General features: G+C 46.0%; 1 protein-coding gene across 7 annotated transcripts in view; it reads left to right on the top strand.

Annotated features, from left to right (window-relative positions):
- sec31a (SEC31 homolog A, COPII coat complex component) overlaps positions 1-12500 on the top strand; it is a 35482-nt gene that overhangs the window by 9908 nt on the left and 13074 nt on the right. For 6 of the 7 annotated variants that reach the window (XM_042058342.1, XM_042058341.1, XM_042058340.1 and 3 more), the window contains exons 10-19: positions 1529-1681; positions 2006-2236; positions 2712-2786; positions 3180-3221; positions 6429-8252; positions 9383-9659; positions 10012-10190; positions 10375-10501; positions 10952-11097; positions 11524-11697. In XM_042058342.1, the coding sequence (XP_041914276.1) occupies positions 1529-1681; positions 2006-2236; positions 2712-2786; positions 3180-3221; positions 6429-8252; positions 9383-9659; positions 10012-10190; positions 10375-10501; positions 10952-11097; positions 11524-11697 (3228 nt within the window). The remainder of the gene's footprint in view (positions 1-1528; positions 1682-2005; positions 2237-2711; positions 2787-3179; positions 3222-6428; positions 8253-9382; positions 9660-10011; positions 10191-10374; positions 10502-10951; positions 11098-11523; positions 11698-12500) is intronic. The other variant, XM_042058345.1, reaches the window with a different exon arrangement.

Raw genomic sequence — 12500 nt, 5'->3', positions numbered from 1 at the left:
CACGCACACACACACATACACTGCCATACACACACACACACACACACACACACACACAGGGGCGCCGCTAGGGTTGTATTCCATAGTACGCACCATGGCCCAGGACGCTAATCCCCCCCCTCCCAAAAAAAAAAAAAAAAGAACAGGTGCATGGCTACCCTACACATAGAGGTGTTTCGAGCTTTTTAAAATGTCTGGGATGAGGGAGATTTCACCCCTGGGAATCTGGCTGCTAAACACACCATTTTAATCCAATTTGGGTGGGACAGAAATACCTTTACAGAGCAGCAGCTCTGGCCATATCGGCTCTGGCTCACGTGACGTGAACATTGCTTTAAATGCATTATCGCTTCACTCCCCAACACGCGAACAAGGGAAAGAAAAGAAGAAAGCAATGAGCGATGTCGCGATTAGTGATAGAGGCCTAGAGAAAAGACCCCTATGGTCACCTAACAATAAGGATTTGTGATAGGCCTAGGCCTAGAGAAAAGACAGCTATGGTCACCTAACAATAAGGATTTGTGATAGGCCTAGGCCTAGAGAAAAGACACCTATGGTCACCTAACAATAAGGATTTGTGATAGGCCTAGGCCTAGAGAAAAGACGGCTATGGTCACCTAACAATAAGGATTTGTGATAGGCCTAGGCCTAAAGAAAAGACGGCTATGGTCACCTAACAATAAGGATTTGTGATAGGCCTAGGCCTAAAGAAAAGACGGCTATGGTCACCTAACAATAAGGATTTGTGATAGGCCTAGGCCTAAAGAAAAGACAGCTATGGTCACCTAACAATAAGGATTTGTGATAGGCCTAGGCCTAGAGAAAAGACGGCTATGGTCACCTAACAATAAGGATTTGTGATAGGCCTAGGCCTAAAGAAAAGACAGCTATGGTCACCTAACAATAAGGATTTGTGATAGGCCTAGGCCTAGAGAAAAGACGGCTATGGTCACCTAACAATAAGGATTTGCTTACACTGCTGTTTGGTTGTCCCAAACTTTGAGACGATCCATACTCTACGCATTAACTGAATCTTATCAATCTTGAAACCCGAACTACGATGTTCCAAACAGAGTGACTGTAGGATGCAATGCCTAATCTCACTGCCTTCATCATAACTGCTAAGAACAGTGCGCCTTTTACTGTTAAACACCTAAATAACGTTGCGTTTTTAAGCGCCAGGACTGCTCATCATATCGTGACAAAGTTTACACCAATCATTATCTTCTAAAGTATCCTTATGTTGAGATGTCCATTCTCTTTGCCCTAAACATAGGCTATCATTTGTGTGCAAAGCATGTTTCAATTAAGACAGTACACAAGCTGTTTTTATTGTTGTAATATTGAATGATTTTCATGAATAAAGCATTGAAAAATTATTTGCACAGTGCATACAGGATTACGCCTGGCGGCGCCACTGCACATACACACACGCACACACACACACACACACACAGGGACACAAAAATATGGGACTGTAAATCCCATATTCCATTTTCATAAATCAATCCTCTATGTGTCTCCACAGATCAGCACGTCGTTTGGTAACCTGGACCCGTTTGGCACGGGTCAGACTCTGCCACCGCTACAGCTGCCCCAAGCCCCCACTGCCCCATCCACAGTCACCCCCCTCAAGAAACCCCCCAAGTGGATCCGTCGCCCTGTCGGAGCCTCATTTGCGGTGAGTAATAATCCCAGAATGCATCAGCTTTACCCACCTAGATGCGTGGGGGTCAGTACAACTAGGGGTGAGTAGGCACAGAATGCGTCTGCTTTGCCCACCTAGATGCGTGGGGGTCAGTACAACTTGCTACCCAACTGGTTCATCTGCTGGTGTGGGCCTTTTGAAGTCATTTATAAACTTAAACTTATTTACAGACTTTAAAGGTGGCGTCAGTGATTCTAATCAAATACACTTTTGGCTGTTGAACTGAAATATCAACAGCCTTTCACCAGAATTGCTTACTGTACCTTTAACAGTTTCCCCCGCTCTGTCTTTCTGCAGTTTGGAGGCAAACTGGTTTCCTTGGAGAACGGCAACCCTCTCCCTCAGCCTACCCAGCAGCCTCTGCCCCGTGTGGTGCACGTCAGCCAGGTTGTCACGGAGACGGCGTTCCTGGAGCGCTCCGGTCAGTTGCAGGCCACTCTGAGTGCCGGCAGCTTCGCCGAGTTCTGCCAGACGAAGATCGAGGCAGCGCCCAGCGAGTTTGAGAAGGCGGTGTGGTCCTTCCTCAAGGTGAGAAGAACGTGCAGGACTTTGGAACAGATCTTTGTCATGTATACTTTTTAATATTTTTCCCCAATGTGCTGTACAAAAGAGTATATTTCAGACTTAACTCTGTGAAACTTTTTGCAATAAATGAATTAAACTAAATGATCTTGAACAGATATTGAGAAGATCTGAGCTGTGTTGAAATCAAGATACGCAAAAAAGTTGTGTACATTTTTGTGTAAACGTTTTTAAATTATTTGATAAAAACAGAAAACCTTAGTGCAGCATTTCTGCATTTTTTTCAAGAACTACCTCTTTAGATTGGACACTCGTCAAAGTCAAATGGTAATAAAAAAAAAAAAATGTTTTCAAACGTTCAAACTTTTAAATCAGTTTACAGGCTACAGGGGCACATTATGTTTTCCTGTGTGGACTCTTGCAGAGGTCGTAGTTTATTCATTTAGATCAGAAAGGTAAACATTCTCTACCGTGTCCCCAGGTGAACTTTGAGGACGACAGTCGTGGAAAGTACCTGGAACTTCTTGGGTACAAAAAGGAGGAGTTGGCACTGAAGGTAAGCAAAGACTGATAAATGTGTCTTATTCATGAATTTGGCTTAGTTTAAGACACTTTGAATCTTTTACATCTCCTTTCAACCTCACCAAGCGGTAAAATGTAGTGTTACGACTACGTTTGGGGAAACGTGAAGTAGAACAATAATTTGATGATTCACAAATATTATAATGTGAATGGGGAAATGGACACATTTGTTTTGTTGCATTGAGACCTCCAGGGGCTGTATCTGTAAGGATGACAGTTGCTGGGCTTGGAGAGGGGTGTGTATCGCGGTTCTGTCTTCACGAATCGCAATACGAGATTGTGGATGTTTGTATCACGATTTCAGTTTCGGTTCGGTATTATTACAGCCCTAATGTCTCTGTCCCATGATGCTGTTGTTGTATTTCAGATTGCTGAGGCTCTGGAGAAGAAAGACTCCCAGCCTGCAGAGGTAATGTTCCTTCTGTGTAACCTTCAGAGGTTCCTTCTGTGTAACTGTACATGAAGGAACCAATGAAAAATCATTAGTTACGGCCCTAATGTTCAGACATACCCTCGGGAATCACCAGAATAACTGGTCACAAGTAAATTTTGTATATCCTTTTAGAGCTACTTTCCTTTATTAACAGACAAACCTTCAGCATGGCTTTCTTGGTTCCTTTTAGGAACCTTCATAATAATACGTCAATTCCCTTTCAGAATCATGTAAAGGTTCCTTTAGTGCCATGATAATGTTAGGACAGGAAAGGGTCTGTAAAGGTTAATTCAAGATCATGTAAAGCTTACTTTAGCGCCATGATGTTAGGACAGGAAAGGGTCTGTGGTTTTATCAGTTGTGCTCATGGGGAAGATGGCTGATAAGTTGTCTAGAATTATCATATTAATGTAATGATTTTTTTTTATTTTCTAGTTCTAATGACATTTTATTACCTGTTATCACCAATAACATCGCTACAACAAATGTCCTGAGTCCACAATCCGCTCATAGCCATGATGTTATTGGTGATGAAGCACCACACCTTCTCTCTTTTGGGGGCTTTTTATGCCTTTAATTGGGCCGGACAGTAGAGAGAGTGACAGGAAGTGAGTGGGAGAGAGAGACGGGGTAGGATCAGGAAATGACCCAGGCCAGACTCGGGTCACAACCCGGCTCCACATTCCCACGATTATAGTATGGGCGCGCTGTTACCAGCACCCTCCCCCCCCCAAGGACCACGACCACACCTTTTCTGTGACGCTTAAAGCATAATGCATTGGCAAACACTTGCTGTCAAAGTCTATGAATGTTCTCTACATATATTATCTAAAATATATGATTACAAACTGCTCGGTGAAGGTGACAACATTATTTAGTAGTGTTTTCAACCAGTTATTTTTTTTTTGTCTTTTTCTTTTTTTTAATTGTTAATAATGCCCAAAATATGTTTCACTATTCAGATATGGGATTTTCTCATGATTTGTTTTTTGTACCAAGCGCTTTTGGATGGGATGTATATTAAACAATTCTAGAGTACCTCTTCCAACTAGTCAGAACATTTACATTGACTGTGGTACAGAAATGTAATTATAGTCATCTAAAGCAGCGGTCCCCAACACCGGGCCACCGGGCCGTAGCCTACGACAAGAGTTTAAAAAAAAATTCATGCAAACTAAATAAACTCAATTTAATTCGCAATAATGTCACATTCTCAATAATACCCACTGACGATGGTGAGCCAGATACCTCAAAGAAAAAGAAGGGGTCATTCAATACGAAATATGACGAGTCCTATGTAAAATATGGTTTTGCAGAGACCGGTGACTCGCATGCACCAAGTCCTTTATGTGTGGTATTTGGCGATAAGTTGTCAAACGAAGCAATGAAACCATCAAAGCTAATTCGACATCTAGAGTCCAAGCATCCTACACTTAAAGACAAACCCCTTGAGTTCTTTGAGCGTAAGAAACGCGAGCAAGAAGGACAAAAAACTAGTGCGTAAAGCAACCACATCGGTGAACGTGGCTGCGCTAAAAGCCTCATAGTGGCTAGTCGGATTGCTAAATCTAAGAAGCCCTTTACTATTGGGGAAGAGTTAATTCTGCCTGCTGGTAAAGGCATGTGCAATGAACTCCTTGGGGAGGCTGCAGCTAAAAAAATAGCTCAGGTACCGTTTTCTGCAAACACTGTCCATAGGCGAATTGATGATATGTCAGAGGATATTGAGGTACGGTTGTTAGAGAGGGTGAATGGGTCACCGTGGTACGCTGTCCAAGTTGGTTGGTTACAGGTCACTGGCCAGAGTGTTTGAGTTGCGAGAGCCGCTGCAGAGATTTCTTACAGAAAAAAAGTCACCGTTAGCTGCATATTTTAGTGATGAGGGCTGGGTGTCAAAACTCGCTTACCTGTGTGACATATTCGGGTTGCTTAATGACCTCAACCTGTCACTGCAGGGGAGAATGACGACTGTCTTTAAACTGGCAGATAAAATCGACGAGTGGATCGGGGTGTATTTGATATGTTCCAAACAGTAGTGGGGGTTTTGGGAGAGACTGAGGCAGGGCCCTTTCTCTTGCAGCTGGTGCGTGATCACCTTGATGTGCTTTCAAATGAGTTTGAGCGTTACTTCCCATCCTCCAAAGATCCACGGCAAACCAATGAGTGGGTCCGCAACCCATTTGTCAATATCCCGAATAGTCCTAACTTGTCAGCGCAGGAGGAAGAGCAGTTGATCGAAATTGCAAATGACTGTGGTCTTAAGAGTGTGTAGGCTATGAGGGAAACCTCTCTGGCAGGTTTTTGGATGAAAACCAAAGCAGAATATACCGAGATAGCTGTAAAAGCGCTGAAAACGTTGCTACCATTTCCCACCACGTATCTATGCGAGGCCGGGTTTTCAGCAATGACTGCAACTAACACCAAATTGCGCAATCGACTGGACATTTCAAACACACTGAGGGTGTCACTGTCTTCCATCATCCCCAGATGGAACCTTCTTGTTGCAGGGAAACAAGCACAGGGCTCCCCCTGATTATATTCGTAATGCACGTTTAGTTCCCATGTTTTGTTACCAAATTTTGTTAAGCATGTTCACACATGATAGATGTAGCTTCAAGTTGTTCAATTTTCATAGTTCATATTGTTCAATTTTCACTTCTTCAAGTTCACGTTTTTCACATTTTTAAGAGTTCGTTACCTTCACTGTTCATGCATAACTGGAGCTAGTTCTTTTCAAGTAATGCATGCACAACACGGAACATGGAACCCCCGAACCCCCCCCCCCCCCCCCCCTCCCCCCAACCGGTCCGTGAAAAAAAAAATGGGAATCAAACCGGTCCATGGTACATAAAAGGTTGGGGACCCCTGATCTAAAGGACTTGAGTGCCCTAAGTGAAGACGTATGTTATGTACATAAGACATATGTACATAAATGTATTTTCTTACAATTTGACATTTTTTTATTTGAAGAACCACAGTGAAGAACTTAGTGACAGACAGACTGAAAATGAAGATCAACCAGATGTTGTGGTTTACCTTGCAACTTTGCTTGTGCTTGCTGTATCCTGATTGAATTACCTGCAATCTGCTGTGTGTATGTGTGTGTGTGTGTGTGCGCGTGCGCATGCGCATGTGTGTGTTTCTGACGCTGCTTCTGCTTTTAACCACCTGCCTCACCCTCAGGCCGTATCTGAGCCTCTAGCGGTTCCCGAATCTCAACCAGAACCGGAACCGGAACCTGAGCCGGAACCACAGACTCAAGAACCTGAGGCTGAACCCGCACCTCCTGAACCTACGCCAGACTTCCCTGCTGACTCCTTCTCCGTCTTTCCTGCCGACTCCTTCTCCATTTCACAGCCTGTGATACTCCATCAACTCCATCAGCCAGAAGCAGTGCCTGAACCTCAGACAGAGCCCGCAGTGGAGCTTGTACCTCCACCACAAGTGGAACCTGCGATTCCACCAGAACTTGCAGCAGAACACGTACCTAAATCCGAGGTGGAACTGGCCCCTGAAACGCAAGTGGAACCCATTTCTGAAGTGGAATTTGTACCTGAAGCTGAAGTGATGTTTGCACCAGGACCCCAGGCAGAAGTCCAACCCGAACTTCAAGCAGGTCTTATGCCTGAACCTCAATTGGAACTCGTACCAAATGTTCAACCAGAAGCACACACTGTCAGTGGAACATTGCCTCCTGAAGCAGCCGCAGTGGGACAACCTCCTGAAGCAGCTATTTTGGAACCGCTTTCTGAAGTGGCTCTTCTAGAACCACCTCCTGAAGCAGCGACTCTGGAACCACTTCCCAAAGCAGCCATTCTGGAACCATCTCCTCAAGCAGCTATTTTGGAACCGCTTTCTGAAGTGGCTCTTCTAGAACCACCTCCTGAAGCAGCGACTCTGGAACCACTTCCCGAAGCAGCCATTCTGGAACCATCTCCTCAAGCAGCTATTTTGGAACCGCTTTCTGAAGTAGCCCTTCTAGAACCACCTCCTGAAGCGGTTACTCTGGAACCACTTCCTGAAGCAGCCATTCTGGAACAATCTCCTGAAGCCATTACCTTGGACCCCTCTTTACAACCTCTCATTCCTTTGGACGCCTCTCCAGCTGCCAGCCTTCATCTGACACCTGAAGCCATGGCACTGGTGGACCTCCAGGACTTCAGTGTCCCGACACTTGCTCCTCCACTCAACCTGCAGCAGCAGCCTGTGTCTCTATTCGCGCCTCCCTGTGAAGTCCAGCAGGCTCTTCCTGTATTTGCTCCTCCCAGTGACATCCAGCAATCGCTTCCTTTATTCGCACCTTCACCAGCACAACTGCTTCTTGCCCCAGCAGATCAACTACCCCCTGGGAACACAGGCTTCACGAGTCCCCCTTACCCTTCAGATGCGTCGGCTGTTCCCCTAGCAGCTCCTGGCTTTGGTCTGGCCCCCATGGAAGTCCCAGCTCCCCAGATTGACCTTGCGTCTTCAGTTGACCTCTCCTTTCCACCAGTGGCCCAACTTCCTGTAAATGAATGTATACCCCAAGATGTCCAACCACCTGTGCTTGATACTGTACCTGGCATTGTCTCCTCACCTGCTCCTGAGCCTGTACCTGCTGTTGGTATATTACCTGTACCTGAGCCTCTACCTGTTGTTGGCATTTCACCTGTATCTCAGCTGCTACCTGTTGTTGGCATTTCACCTGTACCCGAGTCTATACCTGCTGTTGCCGTTCCACCTGTGCCACAGTGCATACCTGCTGCAGACCTTTCTGCTCCTCCACCTGAAGTGCCTGTAGTTGACCCGTCTCCTCCAGTACCCTTGCATCCAGTGCCCATGTTCACACCTGGTGCCCCTTCACAGCAGCTGTCTCAGGCGTGTGACCTCTCTGATCGAGCAGAGGGCGCACCTGAGCCCCGGGTGGTCATGCAGGCTCCTGCCCCTGAGCCTGTGGTGGATCTACCAGGGGACACGCAGGAGCCAGTGGTCCCCGCTCCCTCCGAGGAGGAGAGAACCCTACAGGAGGTACCCTCGTCTCGAGTCGAGTCCACCCTTGTCTGTTGCTGTGGCATATGCCTGTGTGGTCCCATCGTGTAGCTCCGCCTCGGCTATTTATTTCCTGTATGGCGCTAATCGCTATCAAGTTTCATTATTGCAGGGTTTTTTTGGTTCCATTACAGTCTTTACATTTTTTGTTCCATTGTACTTTCTCTTTGGCTTTGAAACTCTATAATGATAAAGGGTAATGGCTAAGGATGATATTGATGGTTACTGACATTATGATAATGCAAATAATGCCTAATGCTAATTGTTATGAGCAATGCTAATAGATCATGCAGACCTTACTGTATGGTGGTGACATTTGTTTAGGATAATGGTTATGGTAATGGTTATTTCTTATGGAAATTAGCAATGCTAATAGTCTCAGGTATTGTTAATGGTAATCAACACTGCTAATGGTAATGGATATTTCTAATGGTAATTGACACTGCAAATAGTAATGGATATTGCTAATGGTATTAAACTGGGACACAGGAATGCTGCCAATGTAGTATCTTGATTTTCCCAGAATTGCCCTGGTTACTCTCACCTCATTTATAAGCAGGCAAACAATAAGTAAGTAATTAAAAAAAGAAAAAAATGATTTGAATTCTTGAAGTGCAAATTTGATGCCATATGACTACCTTAAAGTATATTTTACAGCTACGATGCTGTTATATGATTATTATATTTTCGTAAAATGAGTGTTGAGAAAGGCGCTCATAAACAAAATGCATTATTATTATTATTAAAATGTACAAGCATACAAACAAACACTAGAAATCAGACCAAGGCAATATTGGGCATTTTTGTTGTCTGTGTCTTTTTCTTTTTGTGTACATTTGCAGGTAAATGATATACTGTATGTTGAGCATACATTTTGTAGAGATAATTGACTTGATTTGATACAAGAGATGTAGAACCCCAACTGAGTCATTTTATTGACATTTTTCAAAATGGCAGGTTAACTATGGTAAACTATGTGTCATGTTTTGACTGGCCTGTCCTAATCCAAAAAGCTCATTAAGTCAGATCAGAGGGAGGCGGCTGGCGGGCCGCTTCTAAAGCATGCTTGTTATGTGTGGTGCTTCTCTAACTTCCTGTTTGTATAACAGTGGGAGCCGGAGGAGGAGGTGGAACTACAACTGGAAGAAGATATGCTGCCAGAACCAGAGCCAGTGGCTGTGGTGGAACCGGAGATGGAGGAGGAGAAGGAGGAGAAGGAGGAGGAGGAGGAAGCAGCTGATGACCTTATTGAAGAACCCTTAGAAGATCCCACGGAGGACATAAGCACAGGACCTGCAGAACCCGCGAGGGAACCTGAAGTGGCGGTCGAACCACCCGCACCTGCTCCATCCGTTTCAGAACCTGTCAAACTCAAAGTTAGCAAAGGTAGGCACGTCGTAGTGTGTGTTGATGTCTGTTTGGTGCTGTAGATATTTGTGTCTGTGCGTGTGCAGTGTTTCCTATGACTGCTAATGATGACCTGTGTGTCTGTGTCTGTGTCTGTGTCTGTGTGTGTGCAGTGTTTCCTATGACTGCTAATGATGACCTGTGTTTGTGGTTAGTTGGATGTACTGTAAATAGGTGTGTGTCTGTGTCTGTGTTTCCTGTGACTTATGTTTAATGAGGCTAGTTTGATATAAAACAGTGTTTGTGTGTGTGTTTGTGTGAGTGTGTGTTGAGATGTTTAAATTATGTTTATTTTGACTGCTGATCATGTATGTGTGTGTGTTATTTTTAGAAGTGGACGGTCTGATCACACAGGCACTGCTCACAGGCGACTTTGAGAGCGCCGTTGATCTCTGTCTCCATGACAACCGGATGGCGGACAGCATCATCCTGGCCATCGCTGGTGGACCGGAACTCCTGGAGAGGACCCAGAAGAAGTACTTCCTGAAGACCCAGACAAAAATCACCAAGGTAACGGGGTCCCACTTAAAGAAATATAAATATTTCCACACAGAATTGGTGTATATCTGGTTATTGACTTTACTTGCTTGAGTACCCTAACTTAGTTTATTCAATGCCCATTTATTTGCGTGCGTGCGTGCGTGTGTGTGTGTCTGTCTGTGTGTGTGTGTCTGTGTGTGTGTGTGGTCATCAGCTCATCAGTGCGGTGGTGATGAGGGACTGGCTGGACATCCTGCAGACATGTGAACTGCACAGCTGGAGGGAGGCCCTGGCAGCGGTCATGACCTACGCCAAGCCTGAGGACTTCTCCAATCTCTGTGGTCAGCTCTTTCTCCCTCTCTCTCTCTCCCTCTCTATCTATCTATCTATCTATCTATCTATCTATCTTTCTCTCTTTCTCTCTCTGTCTCTCTCTCTCTCTCTCTCTCTCTCCCTCTCTATCTATCAGGTATCTATATAAAGTATCTATCTATCTATCTATCTATCTATCTATCTTTCTCTCCCTCTCTCTCTCTCCTCTCTCCACATTCTTTCTCTCTCCCTCTGTAGTTAGTTATCTCATGGGAAAGCTGGTTGTTTTTCCTGTTTTCACATAGCACATGGAGAAGTAGGAGACATTGGCATAGTCCTCCCAAGTGTGAAATATTTATGAATAACACTTCTGTGTGTGTGTGTGTGTGTGTGTGTGTGTGTGTGTGTGCGTGCGCTTGTACGTGTCTGTGTCCATACACGTTTGTGTGTATGTGTGTGTGTGTGTGTGTGTGTATCAGGTCTGCTGGGCTCTCGTCTGGAGCAGGCGGAGGACTTGTCGCTGCAGGCCCAGGCGTGTTTGTGTTACATCTGCGCTGGCAGTGTGGAGAAGCTCGTGACCTGCTGGACCAAAGCCCAGGAGTCCCAGTGTCCACTCTCACTGCAGGTCAGTTGGCCCAGTGCCCACTCTCACTGCAGGTCAGTTGGCCGTGCCCGCTATCAGCAGTGCCCACTATGTCTGCAGGTCAGTTGGCAGTGTCCTCTCAGGTCAGGTAACCTGCTGGTCAGTTGGCAATGCCTACTCTGATTCTAGGTCAGTGCCCGCTCTCTCTTTAGCTCAATTGGCAGTGTCTGTTCAAGACTGCCCAGTTAGCAGTTAGCCCAGCACTGCTCAGTTAGCAGTTCCCGCTCTCACTGCTGGTCAGTTGGCAGTGCCCACTCTCAGCCTGCCCTGTCTGCAGGTCAGATAGCAATTCCCGCACAGGACAGTTAGCAGTGCCAGCTCTGTTGTCAGATCAGTTGAATATGGAATATGGTAGTTGGAGTCCCTGATTGTCCTTGTTGATGGCCAGTTTGACCTTTGCCCTTTCAGGACCTGGTGGAGAAGGTGGTGATTCTGCGCCAGGCGGTGGAGCGGACTCACGGGGCTCAGGCCTCCACCATGGGCACCATGTTGGCACAGAAGATGGGCCAGTACGCCAGTCTGCTGGCGTCGCAGGGTAGTCTGGACACCGCCCTGGCCTACCTGCCTGAGAACAGCAACCAGGTGAGCAGCCCCACACACACCCTCAAGAGCCCCACACACACCCTCAAGAGCCCCGTACTCACCCTCAAGAGCCCCGTACTCACACTCAAGAGCCCTCACACATTCTCAAGAGCCCACACACACCCTCAAGAGCCATCAAGAGCCCACACACACCCTTAAAAGCCCACACACACCCTCAAGAGCCCACACACACGCTCAAGAGCCCCACACACACCCACACACACACTCAAGAGCCCACACACACACTCAAGAGCCCACACACACCCACACACACCCTCAAGAGTCCCACACCCTCAAGAGCCATTAAGAGCCCACACACACCCTCAAGACCCAGGGTGTCAGTGTTTGCACAGAATCAGTTTTGCATATTTAACATGTTTCATTCACTCCTTGGAACACTGCATTTCGGTCGTTCTTCTCCAACAATTTGACAAACCAGGTTATTCAACTAGACCGCTTTCTTGCGAGACTCAGTGGCTGTGCAGTGTACACCCGCTTTCTTATTTGGGGTTTGGGTTAGCAGGTTTTATTACAAAAGGAAGTCATTATGTAGGCTATATGTACAGTAGGGTGTATTTCATACACAATTTGGCAACCTGGGAAATGTCAGACTAACAAAAAAAAATGAGTGGGTGTGTAACAGTAGTGTGTGTGCGTGTGTGTGTGTGTGTTCCCATGTCAGGAAGTGGTGTAGCGGGTGTGTAACAGTAGTGTGTGTTCCCATGTCAGGAGGTGGTGTAGCGGGTGTGTATTGTAACAGTAGTGTGTGTGTGTGTGTGTGTGTGTGTGTGTGTGTGTGTGTG

This window comes from Alosa sapidissima, chromosome 13 (assembly GCF_018492685.1).
Source record: "Alosa sapidissima isolate fAloSap1 chromosome 13, fAloSap1.pri, whole genome shotgun sequence".
Taxonomy (NCBI): Eukaryota; Metazoa; Chordata; class Actinopteri; order Clupeiformes; family Clupeidae; genus Alosa; species Alosa sapidissima.
This window is presented reverse-complemented; position numbering and strand designations above follow the sequence as displayed.